At 43.9% G+C, this 22,752-nt stretch overlaps 1 protein-coding gene across 2 annotated transcripts in view; it reads right to left on the bottom strand.

Moving 5' to 3' along the window:
* Positions 1–1,073: 1,073 nt before the first annotated feature.
* LOC149350222 (uncharacterized) overlaps positions 1,074–22,752 on the bottom strand; it is a 48,729-nt gene continuing 27,050 nt past the window's right edge. Inside the window, exon 2 of one of the 2 annotated variants that reach the window (XM_089579205.1) lies at positions 1,074–6,596. In XM_089579205.1, the coding sequence (XP_089435331.1) occupies positions 2,829–6,596 (3,768 nt within the window). In that variant the 3' untranslated portion in view covers positions 1,074–2,828. The remainder of the gene's footprint in view (positions 6,597–22,752) is intronic. The other variant, XM_089579207.1, reaches the window with a different exon arrangement.

Genomic DNA, 22,752 nt, shown 5'->3' with positions numbered 1-22,752 from the left:
ACACATGGCTAAACTGCGACATGAACTAAAACACGAAGCCAAGTTGTTAATGCAGTTTACAGCACTAACTGTAAACTGCACCACCAGGTGGGGCAGTGGCATAACGCTTTTAACAATAGAGACTTTTAGTATAGCGTATGAGCGCTTACATATGTTATATGCAAGCACTTAGCGGGACGTTACAGTGGAAATCGCATGAGCAGTTTTAGTTCACCGTATGCCGACCCGAACGCAACGATAGCGCAGGCCGCAGTGGTGCTATCTGGTGTTAAAATGTGAAAATATTTTGTGACACATTTTTCGCACTTAGCTAAGGTCATCCAAGTCTTATCGCGTAGATAGCCAGTTCCATGGCCAGTTGAGTAAAGCCAAGGTCTAATTTCTTATAGGTAACTAAACCAAGTAAGGTTTTCAATAACATCATGCTGAGTTCTTTCGGACTCTTCTGCCTACCGCCAAAACGGCTTCATTTTGCAAGGCTACGACTATCTTGGCGTAAAAATCCAAATCAAGCCAATCCACAGCAGGCGGCATTTTGTTAGGGTTAGGAACAGCGAAATCGCTACACAGAATCGAAAATAGGGCAAGCTTATCCCTCATTTGTTCTGCTGTCGGCAAGAGGAGCCAAAGTGAATATCACGTGTACCATTTAAAGGGAATGAAAATGCCTAAAAACCTAAAACACTGACGAATTCTCTTTGAAGCAGGTGACGCGGGCGCCGCCATGTTGACAACGCTATTTTTCCTAGCGTACTCTTACGTAAGAGCACGCATGCTAAATTCGAAAAATAGCATACATAATGCGAACGTACCTAAAACCTCGATTTGAAATGGCGTTTGGCGCATGCACAGTATGAATGATGCTATTTTATAGCGTTCGCTATGCTTTTGCTCTAATGAGCAAGAAAGTGAGGTTAGAGCAAGACTTTGCTTCCTAGATTTCTAGCACCACAAATGAAAATTAAAAAATCATGAAAGGACCCGCAACCAGTTCAACTTTTTTTTTTTCACTAAAGAAAAAAAATATAGCACCAGAATGTTGTGCAAAGGCAAAAAAGGAAAGAGAGATGATCGGCGATGGTATGCAGGCATTTAATGTCTCATCAAAAAAAGTCCCAATGATAAACACAAGGAAGTATACAAGCAATCTACATATCAATGTCCCACAGTCTTGCAAGGCTCGCATCATGTGCACTGGACATCCATACTCTCTTAAAAACCAAAATGTGTCGAGATATCTACCCCAAGCTTTGGGCCCAAGTTTAATTTTAGAAGGTAAAAGAAAATGGGAGATGATTGTGAGACGAGAAGCATACTCATTTTTCTACAACACAAACAAGACATAAAAGTGAACACTGTATAAGCATGGAACACACATACATTTCGTGCAGATCATACCTGATCAGCAGAAAGAGGAAAAAAAACAGCAGAACTGCACCAAAAAAAAAATCAAGAATCATAACACTGTTCAATTAGTCCACGAACATGGACATCAAGATGGAGGAATATAAAGAAATCAGCCTGAAAACTAAAGCAGGCAGCTTTTTCAGCTAAAAAAAAAGCAAAATGTATATAACAATAAAACTCACACCCAATAAAAATATAACTTCAATATATTTCACAAACATGCCATGGACCTAGGCAATGACAAAAAACAATATTGTATACAATAACGGCACTGACAAGCTTTTTTTGCACATGCCTTTTCTATGCATTATACTTTTATAAACATAATGCACCTTGAACATGTGTTGAAAGTGGCAACATTACTTCAAAACTGCCATATTATGGTAACCCTTTACTGGATGGTGTCTTAGTGCACATTTTTTCAATGCACTTTGTGCAAGGAGAAACTGTCTAGTAAGAGCGAGCCATTAGTTTACTGTTTCTATTTAAAAAGGGATGCCACCTGTTGAAATCCAGGGTCCAAGCCAGCACAAAGTAATTCGTGATCTCAGGAAAATACTGGCTTTCAACTGTGCTCTTTTCTCTAACAATTCACAGTAGGCAGCTTTCAGCATCAAACACATAGCAAGTAGAAGAAAGAGGAGAACGAAAGTAATCAGATTGCACAGGTACCCTTATTACAAAAATGCGCAAATGTGTACAGGTATTATGACAAAGGACATGCTTCCTTGACTAAGGTGTGTGCTAGTTCCCAGATGTAACAGTCGGGGCCAGAAATGGAACATATACCTGATGCAATATTATCTACACTGAAAACCACAGCAACAAATCCGCCCATTCCTCCAGCTACACCAGCTGCACAAGGTGTACTCCTGGTAACGCTACTTGGCCACCAGATTTTGCAACAAAGCACTCTAAATATAGACTGTGCAGGTCAAAGACTTGACATCAGTGAATGAAAATGATATGCCACAGAACCGTGTGCAAGCTCTTCGGGGCCTCTGCGGCTGGAAGTAGCACCGGCACTGTAGACTCAAACTGTTACAAGAACATAAGGCACACGAAGGGAGCACACTTGAAAAAGAAAAACTCACACATAAAAAAGTGGCATGTTTTTCCCCCATTTTGTTTTTCTCTCAAGTTAAAAGAACACTACAATGAACACATGACTCAATATGTCAGCTGTGGGCCTTCAGAACCTAAGAATTTAACAAAACAGCAAAAATAAACAAAAGCTAAAGCTGTGTACCAGACCCAAGCAGATGAGCTTTGCAATAAAAACTCTGCTGCACACATACCGGCACTTTTGTTCACATACTTGTAACACCAATTTTATACACACAGAAAAAAAAAAATGAGGGAGAAGTTGGTGATGAATAAAAATGAAAAAAAAAAAAAAGTGACTGTTACAGGTAACAAACTCATGTGGGGGCACCACTGTTTGTACTTCTTGAGGGCTCAGTGCGCCAACTAAAAAGGCGTCTGGAGTATGGGCAGTCCTGTTTGTGGTGTCTCACAATATTCTCCATTCGAGTTGAACGAAAGCCACATTTTGAACAGTGATAGTTTGTCGCTGCTTTGTCATTTGAGAAACTTGGCTTCTGGCAGCGAATTCTTATGTCTCCAGCAAACAATTCAGTCGCAGAGGGAATGCGGTTGCCAGTGAAAGGAGTTTGGGCGGTAGCATCGCCACCTGCACTCTTTTTACAAGCCACAGGCTTTGCAGGTTCAGAGCGGCGCTTTTGAGCTCGCTTTGGTGCAGGTGTCTCATTAGTAACAAAGGAAGGCGTGTCCACTGGATGGCTTTTTCGTGCTGATGGCTTTTCCTTGGCTTTACACTTTCCCATTTTAGAAGTGGCCCCCTCGTTTTCCCCTGCACCATCACCACTGCCAAATGGCTTTGAAAAAGAAGGCTTTCGCCTAGAAGATGACAGCCCACCTTTCTTAGCACTTTTTTTTACGGCTGGTTCAGCATGATTTGCTGCTTTCTTAGCTTGTTCGGTTTTAAAGACATTTAAAAGTACGTCGAACGCCTGCTCTGACCTGCTTTTGATTGTTTCAGCAGAAATGTCTTCACTTCCATAGGAATCAAAATCTTCATCATCACTGTCTGGGATGATGAACCGCTTTCTTGGCTTTGTTGGTGTACGAAGGCTCCAGCGTTTCTTACCCAAAGAACTGCCTTCTTGCGCATCCTCCCCTTTTTCCATTGCATCAGAAGCTGCAGATGATGGGCCTGGCTTTTCAAGTGAGCATTCATTTTTTTGTTGTCTTCTCCGCTTTTTCTTGTCCAATGAGCCAGAAGCTGCAGATGATGGACCTGGCTTTTCAGGTGGTGGAGATGAGCTAACTGCAATGTTGGATGGAGGTGGTGATGATTCTTGACAAGGAACCAGATCAAGAGCAGCAAGCAGTATTCCATCAGAGCTTACAGCACATATCACTCCCTGAGTGGTCAGTTTATTAGCTTCTGGTGGAGAAAGCACTCGGACATGTTGGCTACCCTTATCAATAGCATCACCATTGTCCCCCTCTTTTCTGCCCTGCAACTTACAGTTTGAGGATTCAGAATTCTCTACAGGTTCGTCGTGCATATCTTGAAACTCAGCTTTTGGCTTCTGATATTCTCCCTTGCTATCAAGCTTAGGTGCTAGCTCACTGTGTTCACATTCAATTTCTCGTGAATCTGAACTGTCACGTGCAGCTTTGTCGCAAACTGAATCAATATTCCTTGCTTCTGTTTCTCCTTGCAACTTTTCATCACTGTCTAAGTGCAATGAACTCGGTGAATGAGTTGCATTTTTTTCCTCTGCCAGGTCAAGTTTGCTTTTCAAAGCATTCGCAACACCTATGTCTCTTGATGCTTCTTGGTGATCTCCAAGCACATTACTTCGCGAGACCTCATGACTATTACCAGTGGGAGAGCTTTCAAACTTGCTTGCTGCAAGGCTACTTGTAGCAGGGTCACAAACAGTTCCTTCTTGCTCATTTGGTACTTCAGGCGACATTTTCATGTCACTAGAAGATTCATTTTGTGCTTCTACCCGACCAGGCTTCTCTGATGGAGTTTTTTCAGCACGTAACTGTTGTGACACTTCCTGTTGATCTTCCATGTTTATGTTACTCTTTGCAATGTCAGCATTTTGTTCCTTTTCAACTGCTTCTCTTACTTCTTGTGATTTCTCTTCTTGCTCTTCTGAAACATCTGCTTCAGTAGTTTCTTCATGCTTCTCTAATGATAGGTCCTTCACAGGTGGCGTACCCTCACCATCAGATTCCTTAAAGTCATATGCATGAACACTACGGCTGGTTTGACACAGTTCTTTCTGAGCGACAGCTGATTTGATGACAGAGTCTTTACGCTTCTCTTCACCTTCCAGACTGCTTTCTGGAGTTGTGGCGACTGAAGGCAAAGAAACTTCCTCAGTAGTAGTGTCAAGACACGTAGGGGTGTGAGAATTAGATTTTTCTGGAGGCATATATGCTGCATTTTCACCTCTGACACCCGGCAAGTGTTCACCATGAAACTGCTTGCTGTCCTTGCTTGCTGTTGGATACCTTTTGGCTTCCCCCTCCTCAAGACTGTTTTGCTTAAGAGCAGAAACAAGGCCACTGTTCTCGCCAGGTAATGAGCATTTCTGGTGGCCCTCAGTGCTTGATGCAACAGTACCTCTATTCAAAGCAGCCTCTACAGCCTCACGGTGAACTGGAAGTTCTCTGTCACTGCATGTGTACGTCGCTGCCTTAGTAGTCATTGTGGCAGCATCCTCGCCTACCGATTCTACAATGTTTTCTTTTATAACACTAGTAATGCCAGAACGATCTCGCATGTATTTAATGCTTTTACTCGCAGGGGATGGTTTATAGGGCACACTCTGAGTAACATTCACCCTCCTGATAAATTCAGCAGCCAAGCCCTTCACAAAGGGCTTCCCTGACTCAACTGTAGTGCCCTCCGCCACCACCTGGGCAGGTTCATCACTTTTACTTTCAGGTATACCTGCAGTTGGAGGGTCAACAGAGACATGCTCGCTTGTGTTCTGAGGTGCATGCAACAAATCCAGCGCCTCTGTGCCTTCACTTGAGCACTCAGCAAATGCACGAGAACCACCTTCAGCCTCAGTACTGCCAATATCCTTCTGCACAGGAACTTCAGCCGTTCCCTTATCCTTAGTGAGCTCCTGCACCGGTAGTACATTAGCAGGGTCTAATCTCCTGCTAGCGGCAGATGAAGCCATTGGGATTTTGGAAGTGTTGCAGTCAACATCTACGGCAGCTTCCCTGGCTTTTGCAGATGACACGGACTTGTAGCTTGAGTGTTTATCTTTTACATGTAGAATGCCCCCACGTGCAGTGCCATTTTGCTTTTCTTCAGTGCCTCCTCCTCGTACAGTGCCTCCTCCTCGTACAGCGCCTGGTGACACAACAATTTTCCGCTGGCCTAGACTGCCACACTGAGCAAGGGAAATCGATATCCGAAAACTGTCTGTTCCTTCAGCTGGATCACGCACACCCAGAGGAGAAGTTGCCAAAGGCATAGGCCTGCTTTCATTCTGAAATTCTGAGTTTTCCCGTGAAGGATAAACAGCTGCTGTCTTGTCGCGACTGTCTTTGGGAATCACATTTATTCCTTCCTTGCCATTTACTTCTGGAGATTGCTCAAGCCCTGGCTGTTGTTCTGATTGGATACTAGTTCCTGCTGCAGCGCACTCCCCTGGCAAGTCCTCCTTTGGACCCTCCTGGTACAAGAACTGAGTCTCAAGAACAGCAGCAGACTCTTCAACTGGTGCACCTTCCAGGCTTGCCATCTTGTCACTGGTGTCTTCAGACAATATCAGCAGTTGTTGTCCTTCAGTGGTGGTAACAGCTTCTACGCCAGCAAACTGCTGAGGGAGGCTTGCAGAGATGGCATTCTCTAGCTGATTAACAGTGAAGGTTGCCTGTTCTCCAAGTAATGTTTCAGAGTTTCTAGCAAAAGTTTGAACGACATCCTCTTCTGAACTGCCTAGTACAAAAAATATATTCTGCCCTTCTTTTCCCTCTTCAGACATTAGGACGTGCTCCCCAAGTGCTTCAGGTGGAAGGTAGAAGGTGTTTTCCCCCTCAACAAGCTGCAGGCCTGAGTTTTCCAGGTCAAAGTAGCCGATAACTCGAGCTTCTTCTTGGACTGCTGGTTCTGCCTCTGAGACCTAAACAAAAAAAATACGAACTCTGTTAAATGATACCCAAATGAAAAAAAATGCCAGTTCACACACACATTACTCACGGCTGCAAGTATTACTTACTCCAACATCAAACGAGATACTTGCCTTAGGATCACTGTAATAAATGCAGGTGCAGAAAACGTCAAAGGAAGCCATGCACGACTGTATTTACACATAATAATAAATCACCAGATCTGTCCTTTCTGTTTACAATAATCTAGGTAACATGTGAATTTGATGAAGTTAAACAATAGTTTCCAGTGAAATGCAATTTTTTTTTTTTTTAGGTTGTAAGTAGCTTAGTATATTTCATTACTGCAAGCTTATGACGGTGAGTAGATGCTACTCGCGATTTCCATGAAACAGATGCCACACTGCAGTGGCACCCCGAACCACTAAGAGGTCAGGTGCGAGTGGAACTAAGTCTTCTGCTGCATAAGCTGAGTAGCTTGCAAGTGCAAATTGATACGGCAGTCAAAGATGCACTGCAAAAATAATTTTAAAACTCTGCAGCACGGATATTTATAACAACAAAATGGAAAAGCTGCCGAGTGCTAGTTTGTCAATTCTCTGATGCCAGTTAAAAAAAAAAAGACAAATATTATAGAAATGTTAATTTGAACAGCAGCTCGAAATGCTCGCAGGATTTTCATCCTGACGAGACAAGATGATATGCCACTGATTGCCAGAACATGAACTACGTCGCTGAAGACGCCATTGATTGCCAGAACATGAATTATGATGCTGAAGACAGATTTTTGAATGAAAACCAGCACATGATCAGTGTTACACTGGGCGGTGTTTCCACTTTTAGCAGCGTTCAGTTTGTCTTATGTGTGGGGGACGATCGACGCTTAGTTTAATTGGCATGTCCCACGTTAGTTCACTATCACACAGAAGATTCTTTTTTTTTTTTTTCCTGCCTAGGTACATGCCATAACTAGAAGCTCTGGTCAAGCAACATGCCCAGCACATATGTTTTAAGAGTGGCCATGTTTCAAGTGCAAACACTGAATAGCAGCATTTTCAAGCATAATCATCTTGGTAGCAACAATCTTGACCCTGATATCCATGTGTAGAGAGGCTAAGGATTGTAATACTACGTCAGCACAGCATAATGACATCATTCAATTTCTTTTCGCATTTCATTACAAGCTCAGGCCAAGCCACACCCCATTAATGCCAGGATCGGCACTTAAAGTGGTGGATAATGAAAATGAAACAGAACTTAGAAAGAGCACTGTTCTGTTACCAGGTGTTCATGCCTTTGTCTCACTGCTTATAAACAAGAACATCAAAGCAAGCAATTTCAAACAGGCAAGGCAACTAGTCTGGGAAAATAGCACGCGGAAAAGTTGACGCTGCTTTTGTGTTTTCCCATGTGCACAAACACTTAGGCTTGCAGTTATTTTTTACATGCATGGATCAGAATAACACAACACATTTCATTTACTTCGATTCCGTTGTCTTATATCTATTTGCTGTGCTTAAAAACAGATCTTGGCGGCATCAGAGGCATAGAATTAACAATGATGAAGCGTGAAAAAAATAAACATGGAATAGAAATGAAATAAAATTGCCAAATCAATTCAGCCTTGGTTACAAGCATTGATGAACCTTGCTTAATGTAGAACAGTGAAGCATTATAACTTAAAATTCATGTGACTGTAGGTGGTAGACTTGTATCTTATTCTCACAATGACAACTGCAAAGTCTTGCATGTCTAAATGTTGCAAAAAAACAGTTTGCTCGTTTGGAGGCTGTACATGAGGCCCATCATGGATGGCGTTAATTTTACAGCAAATTCTTTCCAAAATCCATGCTCACCATTTCCTATTCTACGAGCCCAATGGGCATTCGTTACACACAAACTAGAAATTAGCTCGCCTCCAGTTAATTTGCTGTCAGCTACAAAACAATGTTTGGCTAATCAGAATGAGTATTGAAAAAAACTGGAGAAGACACAAACTTCGCCCTAAGGGTACGACGCGACAGCGTTAATGGGTTAATGCCCATATATGCAGAATTGGTCATTCTCTACTTTACATTCATAGATCCCTGGGAGTCCTCGTGCCACCCCTAGTGCACTGGTGCAGCGGTTAAGCGATGCGGTTAAGGATGTCTTGCAATGACAGGTGATGCAACTGGTGGGGCTTGTGAAGACCCACGTTGCTCTTCCCGAGCAACCAATCATTATTTTAACTGCCACCTGTCAAGGTGGGCAGTTTGCTCACAATCTGATAGGCGGGTTGTGATGACGTCACAAGATCACACAACAACCTGTGGTCATGTGGTGCAGTCTTATAATCTAACGACAGCCTTACCACACTGTACACCATATTTATTCGAATGTAATGCGAGTTGTTTTACTGAAAATAGAAGTGAAAAGCCACCCCTCATGTTATAATCGAATATTATGCGGAGACAAAAGCACACTATGCTGTATTTACTCGCATATTGGTATTGGTTGATGCATCGTGCAGGTAGGCCCTCCAACTTCGGGAAATAAAGAAAAAAAGGGTTAGAATGCCACACTGATTGACCAACGAAAGCTCCGAGCCACAAATACCGATCAAAAAGTATCTGAGCAGCTGCCAAGTAGTCAGAAACGCCTTCGGTGGAGATGACGCATTTGTGCACTGAACGCAGACTCAAAGCACAGTCTCGAGGAAATACGATAGAATATGCACGACCTGAAGGCATCGTAAAGGCCTTCGTTTCATCCTCTGAAAGTTCGGCAGACTCTGATGGATGGATGGAAGGATGGAAATTAGGAGCGTCACCTTTGAAATGGGTTGATGGCAGTTGTCACCACACTTGGCATTTTTCCCCCTTGATATTTCTTTAATCAAACCATCATAGTTAACAGTACTGTCCACATCTATAAATTCGCCATTTTTGTTTAAATACAATTTTTGAACCTGAACTTGTAACCTAACGTCACTGCCTAACTTGTGAGTCATCAATCTTCCACTCACTTTTTGCTAACTTCTACCGTAAATTCATTCACTTTCCCTTTGTTATGTCTAGATCCTAGGGCCCCAGGGAGAGTGACCCCAAGCCTGCATCGACGAGACCAAGCCTGCATCGACGACTGGATGGATACTGCCACATTTTAATAAAGATGTTCCATTGTTCCTACAGACTGACCACACACTACACATGTGTAATCTTCGTTTGATTTCTTTTTGTATCTTCGTGTTCTAAGGCACCCCGACCTTGCTTCAAAGAATAGGGTGCAGCCTCTCAAGTGATCATAGAAAGCTTCCTTCCTGGTTTGCCTTTTCCCACTTCTATATAGTTCTACAGTCTGCTTCTTTTCCATTGAATCAATCCTGTTCTTACCTTCTGCATTTTCTACCTGTCGTTTAAGATCTTTATTTCTCGGCGCTTGTTTCCTCCACATTTACTGGTCAGTTCCCAAGTCCTTTTTCGCCACTGTGGGTCAATGCTCCTCCTGTATGAGTATTTAATACCTTAGCTGCTCACCTGTTACTGTCCAATTTCCTCAGGTGTTCTTCATACAATATTTTACTCCGAGCTTTCCGTGCTTTGAACAATGCCTAGCCCATGTCCCCCTGTACTGCCTCAGTTGTGGTTTTGCCGTGGGCACCTAGTACCAGGTTATCTTCCAACAGCTCTCTCATTTATTTCTAGTCCCGCTGAACTTCTCCCCTCAGGCACAAAACCGCATTCCCAAAAATAAGCTCTGGCACCATTATTCTTTTCCAACCACCACTCAGCACTTTACCTGTTGTACCCCCATAATGCCCTGTGCTTCATTATCGAGCATCTCTTCACCCTTTTGCCCTAAGAGTCTGCTCGTACTTTTTCAAGTATATCTGGCCTTTGTTTACCCATACCCCTAGATATTTGTATTCTAATTTGGGTATCTTGTGGCCTTGTACTGTAAGCACCTCATCAGTGGAACTGTTGAAAATTAGAACTGACTTAGTTACACTAAAAGTGAAGCCAAGAGCACCTCCTTCATCTCCACAAGAAGTGACCAGAGTCTGTAAAACTTCCAGGCTATCAACTAATAGTACAATATCACACGCATACATTACATTGGGGAGCCACTCCTCTACAACCGTTTCGCGTAATCTGTACGACAGATTATAATCTAGATTGCTTTCTTGTAGCCTTCTTTCCATATTTATCACGTAAACTGAACACAGCAGCGGTGACAGAGGACAACCTTTCTTAAGGGAAGATGACGGTCTTGAAGTGGTAAAAAAATGCGAAAACTTCATTTTTCAAGAATCGCATATTCAGATTCAATATACTCTAAAATACCTACCTACAAAATTTCAAGGTCTGATTCAACCTCCAACTACTAAAAAATAATTACATTTGATGCCTTCGAAGCGACGAAAGGGCAGTTTGGAGCAAAACGTAGCAGCACTTCATGCAACCGTGTCCCAGATCGACGCCATCTTGGTCATATTCGAAAGCTGGCACCCTTCCCTACGTACTGGTATTACTTACTATTATGAAATACTCTTCAAACATCCGCATTTTGCCATTTTCTGAGGCCTGTGAGAAAATGGCAACCGTCAGGTTAATTGTAAGTGGGCTCGAATGTATTTGCTTCCGCCTTTCTCCAGTTTAGATTGGCCCGCTCTAAGCTCCTTTCTGTTATGCTGTCTTGTGCTGATTCTCTATTCGGGGAGATTACACTACTGCCGCTCCTAAATGCCTCAACTATAACTGATGTAATGTATTTCACAGTGTCATCTCCCCCTAAACATTTTCCCTCAGCACCTTGAGTCCATTCCTGCTTTTAAAAAAATTTTTTTTACCCGCACAGCTTACATGGTTCCACAATTTTCTTGGCTCATTTTTAGCTGCATCAAAAACATCAGCTATCCAGCTATCAGTAGACTGCTTTATTTTACCCTGGACAAGGATCTGCACTTAGTTTTTTTTGTTGACAATATTCCCATTTTTGATCTAGTTCACATTGAAAAAGCTGCGCCTTTTTTTCCTGCATTCTCTTGAAGCCACCCGTTGTTGTTCGATGGCCTCCTTAATTTCCCTATTCTACCAGCTTCATGGCTTTTTCTTTATCCTCTCCAGTGGTTTGCTCCTTTTACTTGTTTCATTTTCGTACTGACAAGTCGTTCTAACTGATAATTCCACTTTTCCATGGGGTGCTTCTCTATTGAAAGTTGAAAGTTTATTGAGTAATACAATAAATGTTACAATTGTATACAGCGAGAGGTCCCATGGTACAAGACCGTGGGCGGGACCTCCCATGAAAATAAATTTCAATATGCAACATAATATAAAATACACAACACATTAATTAGCGACGAAACAGAATAAATATGGGCACATAATGTAATATTAGTTACTGAACTATTTAAATACAAACAATGTAATGCACGATAATGTAAAATAAAACACAGATGCCGCGATACATAGAATCAATAACATAACAAAAAAAAAATCACAAATTAAGAAGGAAAAGCTTTAGTTTGACCTTGAATAAAGAAAACGTATTAGTTTGTTTGACGTCTATGTTCAAAGAATTCCAAAATGATACGGATGAAAAATGAAGGCATTGTTTGCCGTAGTTAGTTCTGACCTTAGGTAGTAAAAAGTTATTACGCAGCGCAAAACGTGTGACGATGTTGCTCATGATCGTGCCGAGAGTAAATATGCTTAGCGGGAGATAATGATGAAGAATCTTAAAGAATAGGATACCAAGGTTGTAAAAATAAAGGGCCGAGATAGGTAGAACGTTTAAATCTATGAACAAAATGCGGGAGGGTGACATTCGAGGGGTATTGGTTATGATGCGCATGGCTTGCTTTTACAGTTTTATTAAAGGCCAGAGATGAATATGATAGGCGTTACCCCAAGATGAGATACCGTAGTTTAAGTGGCTGTGGATGAATGCGTAGTAAAGAGATAATAAAGTTTGGACTTGCTTCCTCAGTGCCTGCTGCTATAGTGGTATTTGTTCATCATTAAATTTGCATTCCTTTCAGTGTTTCCTGGATTCCTCTTTTGATCTGGGCTCCCATCAGCAGACTAATACGTTTACGATTACTTCCCACACTGTACTCCCCCTCCTCATCTATTTCCATTTTTGCGAGCTTGCTATAGATTCTTTGTGAGATTAGGCAGTAATCAATAGTCATCTGCTTGTTCTGGACTTCCCATGTCATTTGTCCCTCACATTTATAGTTTCTCTAGAAACAATAACCAAGTTGCACTGCTCACAGAGTTCTAGCATCAACTTCCCGTTACAACCTGTGTATCCATCCAGATCCTTGATGAGGCCATTCGTGTACCCCCAACAGAATAATCTTGGCACCGTCTCTAAACTGTTTTATATCATCATTACGAAATTTATCCCCTGTCCATGTCCTTTTACTGGCAATTCTCCCTGATACCCAGAAATTTCTTTGCAAATTGATATTAATCCTTGCCAATTTGTTCCTTGATGTATCAGCATACCTACCCCTCCCCCCTTCTTCTTAGCTATTGTTCTGTTGCACCCTTCCCAGGCATAGCCACCGATAAACGGTGGATCTTCGAGATCCCCGAGATGTTTCTCACACAGAGCTCATACACCAATTTCATCGTCCTTTAACTGCTGTTCTATTTTTAACCATTTCTGTTTTCTTCTACCTTTTTGCATGTTTACGTAAGCGATCCTGGGGTTAGATATCTTTTTTACAGTTTTCTTCCTGAACCTTTTTGTGGCCAATCTGTTGGGCTCGGCCTCCGTGATTACACTTTCCTCCTCTCTTCTACCTATCTCTACACACAAAGTTCCCATGGACCCCATAAAAAAGCTACTGCGCAGCCCACCAGGATGCCATGTCATCCAAACCGCTACTACTGCCTGCCCCATGCACTTCCCCGTTTATTTCTGCTACTTTGAAGCCTTTGCTCTTTAACATAGCAATGATTGGATTAACTAGGAGACTGAAAAACATCAAAGATGTCGAACATTCAGTTTATGCGGACGACATCACAGTGTGGACGACAAAAGGATCGACGGGAAACAAGCAAGAAATATTGCAAAGAGCGGCGGATGAGATCGGTCAATTTGCTTTCTTTAGCGGCATGCAGTGCTCCCCAGAAAAATCAGAATTTATTAGACTTCACAAAAATAAAGAGGACAGGGGAACGATAGAATTAGAGATAGATGGACAACCCGTAAGGAGGACAAATAAGCTTCGCATCTTGGGAATGTGGCTGCAGGAGAAAGGCAAACGGGACCATACCATCCAGCTCTTGGAACACTCCACGAAACAGATATGCAGGATGTTAAGCCGGATTACGAACAAGAGAAAAGGGGTGAAGGAGCGAGATGCGTTACGGATCACTTCTGCGCTCATCATACCGAGGATGACGTACGCGCTTCCGTACCTACAACCTAACAAAGGGGAAAAGAACAAAATGGAAACATGCATCAGAAGGGCGTATAAGCAAGCTTTAGGCGTCATGACCTGCGCCTCGACAGAGAAGCTGATGAACATGGGGGTGTACGGCACGTATGAGGAGCACAGCGAAACCATGCTCAGATTTCAAATGGAAAGACTTAAAAGAACAGCCGCTGGCCGCGCACTACTGGTCAAGCTAGGATACCCGGCAGAAGACGAGGGCGAAGACAAGACAGACATTGACAGCCAAATTAGGAGCACTTTCTTGGTTAAACCAGTGCCCAGAAACATGGACCCCAAGAACCACGAAAGAAGACGGGCGGCGAGATCATTGGAGTTGGACAGGTTCCTAAAGAAAAAACAGATGGTTCTGTATGTTGACGCGTCCAAGTACAGAACGAAGGAAAACGCTAGGGCGGTAGCAGTAGTGAACGCCAATGGGAATATAGTTACTGGTGCATCAGTGCGCACAAGGACAACACAAGCAGCGGAAGAGATCGCCATAGCTCTAGCCCTGACTGAAGCCAATCGGCAGGGACTGAGTTACTGGATAGCGACGGATTCTCAGGCTGCAGCAAGGGCATACAGAGATGGAAGGATCGGCCGAAAAGCCGCGAGTATCCTCTTCGAACAAAAACAACACAGACATGGATCAAACAACACAAGCATTCAACACACCATCATTTGGGTCCCTGACACTGGGGTTGAGGGAAATCTCATGGCAGACACCGTTGTCCGAGGGTTCACGAACCGGAGGGCGGGTTTGCCGGTCGAACCCTTCAGCACGCCAGAATCTTACGGGGAGGCAATGAAGGCGTTGTTGGGAGCGCGCAAGAAGTACTCGGCTCCGGCGGATATCCTCGACAGAGAGCAGGCCACCACGCTCAGACGACTACAAACAGACACCTACCCAAGCAGAGCCATGTATCACAAAATGTGGCCGAACAGATACGCGAAAGAGTGCGTGTGGTGTGGGGGCTACGCCACAACGTACCACGCCACCTGGGGCTGCGAAAAAAGCCCTTTACTACCAAAGGTAAATAGCCCTAGTCTAGAGCAGTGGGAGGCCCTCCTGGCTGACTCCGACCCGAGCACACAGCTTATGCTGGTGACGAGGGCCAAGGCAGCGGCGGAGGCCAACGGGATCCTGGACTAGGGAATACCGACCACTGAAGCTCCACATCTATCTATCCCCATCCCCCTACTCCCTAACTCTTCCTTTTGAAAAAAAAAATAAATAAAATAAATGTTTTCACTACTACTACTTTCTCCTAGCGTAGCTTCCTTATTTCCCAATTAACAGTTACCACTTCTGCACCTCCGGTACTGTGCACACGACAAGCTGTACCTGCACTGATACTGCCCTTATATCATCAACTCCATGAGCTATCTTTCCACTACTTGTGCTGTATAACCGTTGAGAACATGATTCAGCCCCGTGGCTACCATTACCAGGTTACGCACTACAACATTCTCTGATAATCTGCTTTTGGTCTTTCTTAGAACCACATTCATTGTCCTCAGTGGGTAAGTCCCAAATGATATTTGCCTATCTCCCTTTACCCCCTCCATTATAGCTCTGACACACCTTCTCTTCTATGAGTCACCAGCGATAACCACCTGCATACTCTCTCCTAAATTCCAGTGTACGCCTGCTGTTAACACCCAGGCACTTTTGTCCTGTCCCCCTGCTAGCTCTGACTGTGATCCCCTAGCTGAGATTTATGTTGTTCCGTCCCCTCTATCGCTTCCAGACTTCTTAGCTACCACCTGTGAATAGCTGTTCCCGTTTAAGTGTTCTTAAGCAGCCTTCTCTTTGCTGGCCCTGTTCGTACCGGTCCCATCCATGTAGCTCGCGCAGGAATGTCCGCTATCGTCATTTTCGATGGTAGTACTGGCCACTTTTTCTGTTAATCGAACAAGCTGTTCTCTAAGTTTCTCATTGTCTGCCTTTCAACCTCTAGCTTTCTTTCTTGGGCATCCACACGTGACATCAGTATGGTGTTTTCTCTGTCAACCCTGTCCAGATGAGCACTCAACACGCAACACTTGCACATAAAATCTGCTGCTTCTGCCTCCTCTATCGAATCAAACCTCGCTTCCCTCAGATTCCCTCAACATTTACAACACCACCAATGCCGCACACTAATTGTGCAGTAATCTGCTTCAGGTGTACGGAAAGCTTGGCATTGCTACTGCATGCGAAAAGGCACTCTTACTGCTTTCCTTGGCCTTGCTATCTGACGCACTTTTTGGTGACGTCGAAATTGCACAGTTTTTAGAGGCAAAGACTCCCTTAAATGTTACCAAGAATGGCCAATAACGTTCGACAGGCATACCTCGCTGCTCAGCTGAGCAAGTCGGAAAAGTTTTGTTTTTACTGGCACTCTGTACTCATCTTCATATAGGCCTCATCTGGAAATCTTGTACGCGGCTCTCTTGAAACAGAAAAGGCATGTGAAAGCCATTTGTTCAAGGTACTTTTGGTCATGAACTTCTACTCATTTTTCCATGTGCTGTGGCATTGTTCCTTAAGTTAGTTTTTTTCTTTTGTTTTTTCCTACATGCACCCACAAAGTCGACTCGCGCGTTATAATTGCATGCTTTTCCCCCCCATTTCGCATCCGCAACGTCGAACTTTGCAATACAGTCGTGATCGCGTTACATTCGGGTAAATACGATAGCTTTGCTCATAACACCAAACTCTGTCTCATGATTTAAAACAGGCTTTTTCTGTAAACATCATCCTCACGCCTGCCAAGAAGAACACAGCCTAAGAAATTTAAATTTTGCCTACAGCCATTTCTCACACATCCTAATGAAGTGCCGGCTGCTAATGAATACTCTAAAAATACAAACAACAAGCACATGTCCATTTTTCTTTAAACAGTTTTCTGCTGGTCGGGTAAAGCCCATGAGTCATTTTCAGGTTCAGAGCAGAAGCAATGGTAGAATTGGTTCTTCAGTGCAAGCTGACCGTTCTCTTTTATATTGGAGCTATCTGTATAGAACCACACGCAAGAATCTCACACAGCTCTCATGAACAAGTTACATACCTGAGCACTAATGTATGTACATGTATCTGCAAAAGCAGCTTTCCATGGCAAGATGCAAAATAAGAAGTTGGCATAAAACCTGAAAAATCCTAGCACTGCTTCCAAACAAAAGTGCAGGTTATAAAAATTCCTATATGCTACTAGGTCGAGCATGCCAGGACATTCTATTCCGTAAAAAGTCCATAAAAAGAATTGAGCAGCTGCCCTTCACAAATTGTCACAAGCAAGCAATAAGCAGATTCCAACTGGAAAAGTGCAATGAGAAACAGACCTCTACTGTTCCACATGCTTGAGAAGTATGCTACATAACACACCTCATCCAGTTGTATATGGCTGTGTACATGTGCTTTGGCCTTTGAAATTTACATAAAACTTGGCTGGGATGGCACAAGAGCTGACAAATACACTTACTGCATTCCTTTCAATACATGCAGAATGATACAACACTTACCAAGTGTCCCGTTAACAAAAGAAGGCTTGGTATTAAGTGACCGAGAAGCTACTCTGCACAATGATGCAATAAATATTAGTTTTTTTTTTTTTTGCACCTGCCTTTATTTGTTTGATGGGTACAAAACATGCTGTTTAAAAATAAGTTATGCAGCGAGTGCTTTTTGCAGGTTGAGCCGTTATCGAAGGGGTCACAAAAGCATGTGATGATTTGGGCCAGTCGCACTTCCATAGTTGTTCTAATAACTGGTGGCACGACCCCATAGCATTTGCAAGAAGGCGTGTCTAATTTGAAGATGTGATTCCGATTTCAAAACAACAGTATGCAATGACTAAGCTCTTTAGTGAGCACAGCTGCGATCCCACTTTCTACAGCAGGTGACTGGCAAGAAAGATAAGGCACGCCTTCAGTGCTTGGAAATGCTACTGGCATGCGATCAGCCTACACTAGCACAGGCTAGCATGTTCCCATCCATATTGCTCACACCTGTGCCTTCACCATGAGTTGTGGTTATAATCACGCCGTGAGCATAATATAAAACAATTGTGTGGCATGTAATGTATGTGTGCTGTCACACTGCAAACTGCGGCCACGGTTAAGGATAGCAATGCACTCATCTACTACTGTGTCAATATGCTGTCATGGGACAGCACATGTATACAGCAGTAGAGAAGTATACAGCTATCCTTAACCATGGCGGCAGCATGCAGTTCTAACACAGTAATTGTCTTCGTCTGTCTTGTACCTAGTATAAATGCACTCACAAAGGAAGTTGAACTGACGTTCCGTGAATTCAGCTCAAAAACAAATTTGGCATAAATGAAGCCTCCAGTGCTTGCAAGGATGCGAGAGCTCCAGTCGCAAGTTCAGTTAGTGACACAACTGCACAAACTAGCACCGCACAGGCGCTTTGGAGTTCTACCTTCCATGCTGCTACCCCCAGCGCCACCTGTCGGATCACATGCTCACTACTAAATGATATGAATTGAAATTCACCATGTGGCAGCGGTGCACCTGGATGGGCATCGAAAATTTCGATGAACATTAACTGAATGGGCACTGCGATTACCCATGTGAAAGAGGTATAACATTAAAAAATTGCGTGTCAAAATAAGCTGGGTAGAGCTCAGTAGTGCAGATTGTTGGGCCAGTTGGTAAAGCGACATAATCAAGAAAGCTTTGTGCAAACCACGACAGGACATGAGGTAGAAATGCTCGTGTGCGTGTTTCTGCCTCGTATCTCGTTGTGGTTTGCGCAAAGTTTTCTTGATTATAAGCTGGGTGGACTTAGGTGCCAGTCAGATCATGAGCACCACGAAATTTTTTTCCCTTTAACATTACTGTGAACTTGCACTAATGAAGATACAGCGGTAAGCTTTTAGAATAACTAGGAAAATTTTGTAAACCAGAATGTACACCATTTATGCTTCATTCTAGCCACCTCTCTTGAGGCCAAAAACATAACTGTTAAGAGCATAACAGCAAAACTTTGTAAATGTAGCATAGCAACCTAGGCTAATAATGAAAGTGAAGCTATGGTACACAGCAGTATTGCGGCACATGGCTCAGTAATGATGACAATGTAATTCATATGAAAACACCTTAGCCTTCCAGAAGTTTATATTGGGACTGTGCAACACACCGCAGTGGCGTTGCAGCAGCCACCAACAGCGTCGTCCGCGTTTGCATGAGTACTTGCACGCAGACTGCCGCTGGCTCAGCTGGCCCTCATGTATAAGACGAATGGCATGCGATGGCACAAGTGTGATGGTTTTCGAAGCATCTACTACACTAGATTTTTCGTGATGTTAATACAGATACAGCAGAAAAGCTATGTGGAAGTAAGCGTGTCTTTAAATGTCAGAAGAGAGTGCAAGTTCACACTGTAGCGTGGTAAAGCAGCAGTGCCTGTGGCAGATGAATGTGAATGTGCTGTAGTGAGTTCTCCTACACTCCAGGCTAACCTTTCTATGGAGAGCTAGTTGAGCCAATGCAAGTACTAGCACTCGATGAATGCCGCTTGTATTATCTTGCGAAGATTAGCCACTTAGGCAGAGTGTGATGTGTGCAGACATAAAACAAAAGGCATCATACTGCTGAAGTGAGACTAGCAAGCGGCTGCTAAAAAACAAGACACATTCTATCTGCCACAAATACACAACTGTCTAATAAATGAATAAATAGCAGTTTAAACTGCAGCTATTAGCGATGCTTGGTAACTATGTACTCTACTGTATATTCTGACCGTACAACCCTGCGGCCAGTGGTCTTTAAATTGCCGCTTTGCATGGCGTCTTAAAATAGCGCCTAGTTTTCCAACTGTAATGATGTACAGAATTCACCAAAAGCTTTCAAAGACTGCTCTTGATTTAAGCAAAAGCTAAAGTGAAGTGGCTTCATTTATGTGCGATGTATTATGCATTTCTTATGGTTGTGCATTTCTAGCCCTTGTGCTCTGCACAGTGTTTTACACTTAAACATCACAAATAACACTTTGCTAGCAACTGGTGTAGAAGGGTGTAGAATTTTGGAGCATGTGAGAGCAGCGCCGCATCTGTTAATGACTTGCCGCGAACAAGAGTGAGCCCTGCGAATTTTCGAACACTTCACTTACAGCTGCTCAATTCCGTCAGCACATATGAAGGTAAAAAATTTGGCAATCAGCCCTCGTACGATGCTTAGCATAAAGGTGCTAAACTTGTTAGCAAATAATTGTTTCATGCGCCCTATGCGGTAACTGTGGGAACATTTAACGACCTAGCAGTTCACAAGAGACATCTGTAGAATTCAGCACAGAGAAAAAAGTCAGCAACCAAAGCCGAAGAAGTTTCGAGAACAGAGATGCTATAAGCGATTTGCAGTATAAACACACCTTTCACCGCCGACAGGTAGAACCCAAGACACCTTTGCTGGGCACTGCACTCTGGCACTACCATTTTTCTGCACTCTGAGCTAAGATCACAGCTCACATACTGGATTTACCCGAATGTAACATGACATGACTGTAACCCAAGGGTCAACTTTGCAAGCACAAAACAGAGCGACACACACACACACACACACACACACACACACACACACACACACACACACACACACACACGCGCGCGCGCACGCACGCACGCACAATTGTAATGTTAGGGTTGAGTCTGTGGGCATCTACAGAGATGAAAGTTTACAAACAAAAGCACCTCAACAAATGGTTTTCACACGCCCTTTCTGTTTCATGAGAGCTGCACAAAAGATTAGCAGATAAGACAGATATGAAGACAAGTACGGAGTCCCACTGCGACATCACTGTGTCAAAGTGCTATACATGCCACGCTTTAAAATCAGCACTCCAGTAACTCAACTTGAGCGGCAAGTCACGCCTCCCAAACATTGGTGTCCGTTTTCAGCAACATTTAAACGAGTCGTCATCTTGTGTGGAGCCATCAGAGAAGTATGCGAGTTCAGTGTCGCCAAAATTGCATAAGATAGTGATACCAACGAAAGTAGCGAGAGGCCTTTTCATGTACACTAGCAACAACAAGCTTTCAATGCACCCGAAAGGGAACCCGAGCTCAAGTTTGCTGGTGGGACAGGAGTGCCGCTGCCCTGGAGTCAACAAGAGGTGAAATTGTAGGGAGTGTGCAGACATATTTAACCGTGTAAAGGACACTTTGCACGTATTATTCTTCTATGTTTAGTCCAGTAGGTCTGACGCCACACAGGTACTCCAGGTAGGGAGGGAGGGAGGGGGGGGGGGGGGGGGGGGGGGTACTGGCCACTGAAAGAGGCAGCGCTCCAGACTGGCATAAGGTGAGGCGCAGTTGGAGTAGGAAGGATCAGACCGCATGCGAAAGAGGTACAGGGGAGCTGGGATAACAAGGGTGTTGGTGTGGAGCTTGCGGAAAATATGAGTCTGGGCGACGCTGGGTTGTGGCCGGAGTTTGGGGAGTGCCTGAAAGAAGTCATGGAGCTGTGTGTAGTTGTCCTTAATGATGCATTTGCAGCACACTGCCCCTTCTGTAGGTCGAAGGGCCTGACCTCTGATGCTGCGTAATATGTCACTCTTTAATAAAGGGTTTTCTCTCTCTTTTCCAAATTTCACAATGGGATCGACTTCTGTGTCTTTGCAGAAAGCTGGAAGTCGTTACTGTTACATTACTGTGACAACAGTCTGCGTCTTTCATGAAGAGCTAGGAACCGCCTTTTTGTACCCAAGGCAAGGGGTACAAAAAGCAGAGGCACAAAGTGTGGATCGCAGCAGTGCGCACTCTAGCATTTATTTAGCACAAGTACCGGATTAATTCTCATCGTGCAGCAGTATTAGTAATTGTAGGCACACCTCTGAGATTGACACAATAGACCCTTTACAAAAGTTAGCGCCATCTAGTGAGAAAAACATGAACAGCGCACGGCGGCCATGTTTGGTTCAGTCCGTCCGCGCCGCCCGGAGTACTCGGAGGACAGTTCAGTGTACCCGGAGAGTACGCGCCAACGTGAGCCCTCGTGGAACTCGTGCACGCACAGCGAGCTTCATTGGAATTCCCGCAAGTGATTGCGTCATTTGTTGGCATCACAACAGTCGGTGCTAGCACCAAGCTCCATTCGGAATGCCAGCATGTTGCTGCGTGCCTTTCTGCAGCCAGCGCAGCGTCGTAGACGCGCACGGAAACAAGATGTGTATACGACCGTTCGTTTGCATTCTTGATCGGCTTTACAAGTGTCACTTGCAGCATGTCAGGCATTACGGCATGTACCTCTGACTGGCAGATAGCTCATAGAACGCGATCGCGATCACCTGAAACAGCGAGGTTGTTTTGCGTGCAATGGAGCCTTGTGAACTTCACGAAAGCTTGTGCTGAGATGGAAAATGACACTGGAGAAGGAGCAATACATGTGTAACGAACGCTAAAGCTCGAATAGATCCGTTGGAGCCTTTTGTGCGTGGATTGCATTCGCCATTCTCTATTTGACTTACTCCAAGGGCATGATTACCGAAGCTAGTTTTCAAACCATTGTGTGAAATGGCCGTGCACTGTGCAGATGGCAAAATGGTTGCCTAGGGCGCCCAAGCTGCCTGTTTCACGCTACAAAAGCGCCTGCCAAAGCCGCGGCGTCCTGTAAAGCAGGAAAAGATGAGGCATCACACGTGTAGCGTCATGCTCACATCCAGCCCGTTTCAAAAGATGTTATCGCCTGATGACGCGTGCGAAGTCCGGTACGCGTCCAGAGCGCGCAGCTCA

Source organism: Amblyomma mixtum, chromosome 3, assembly GCF_055824585.1.
Source record: "Amblyomma mixtum isolate Tamu chromosome 3, ASM5582458v1, whole genome shotgun sequence".
Lineage (NCBI taxonomy): Eukaryota > Metazoa > Arthropoda > Arachnida > Ixodida > Ixodidae > Amblyomma > Amblyomma mixtum.
Note: the sequence above shows the minus strand (reverse complement) of the source record. Positions and strands in the feature narration are given on the sequence as shown.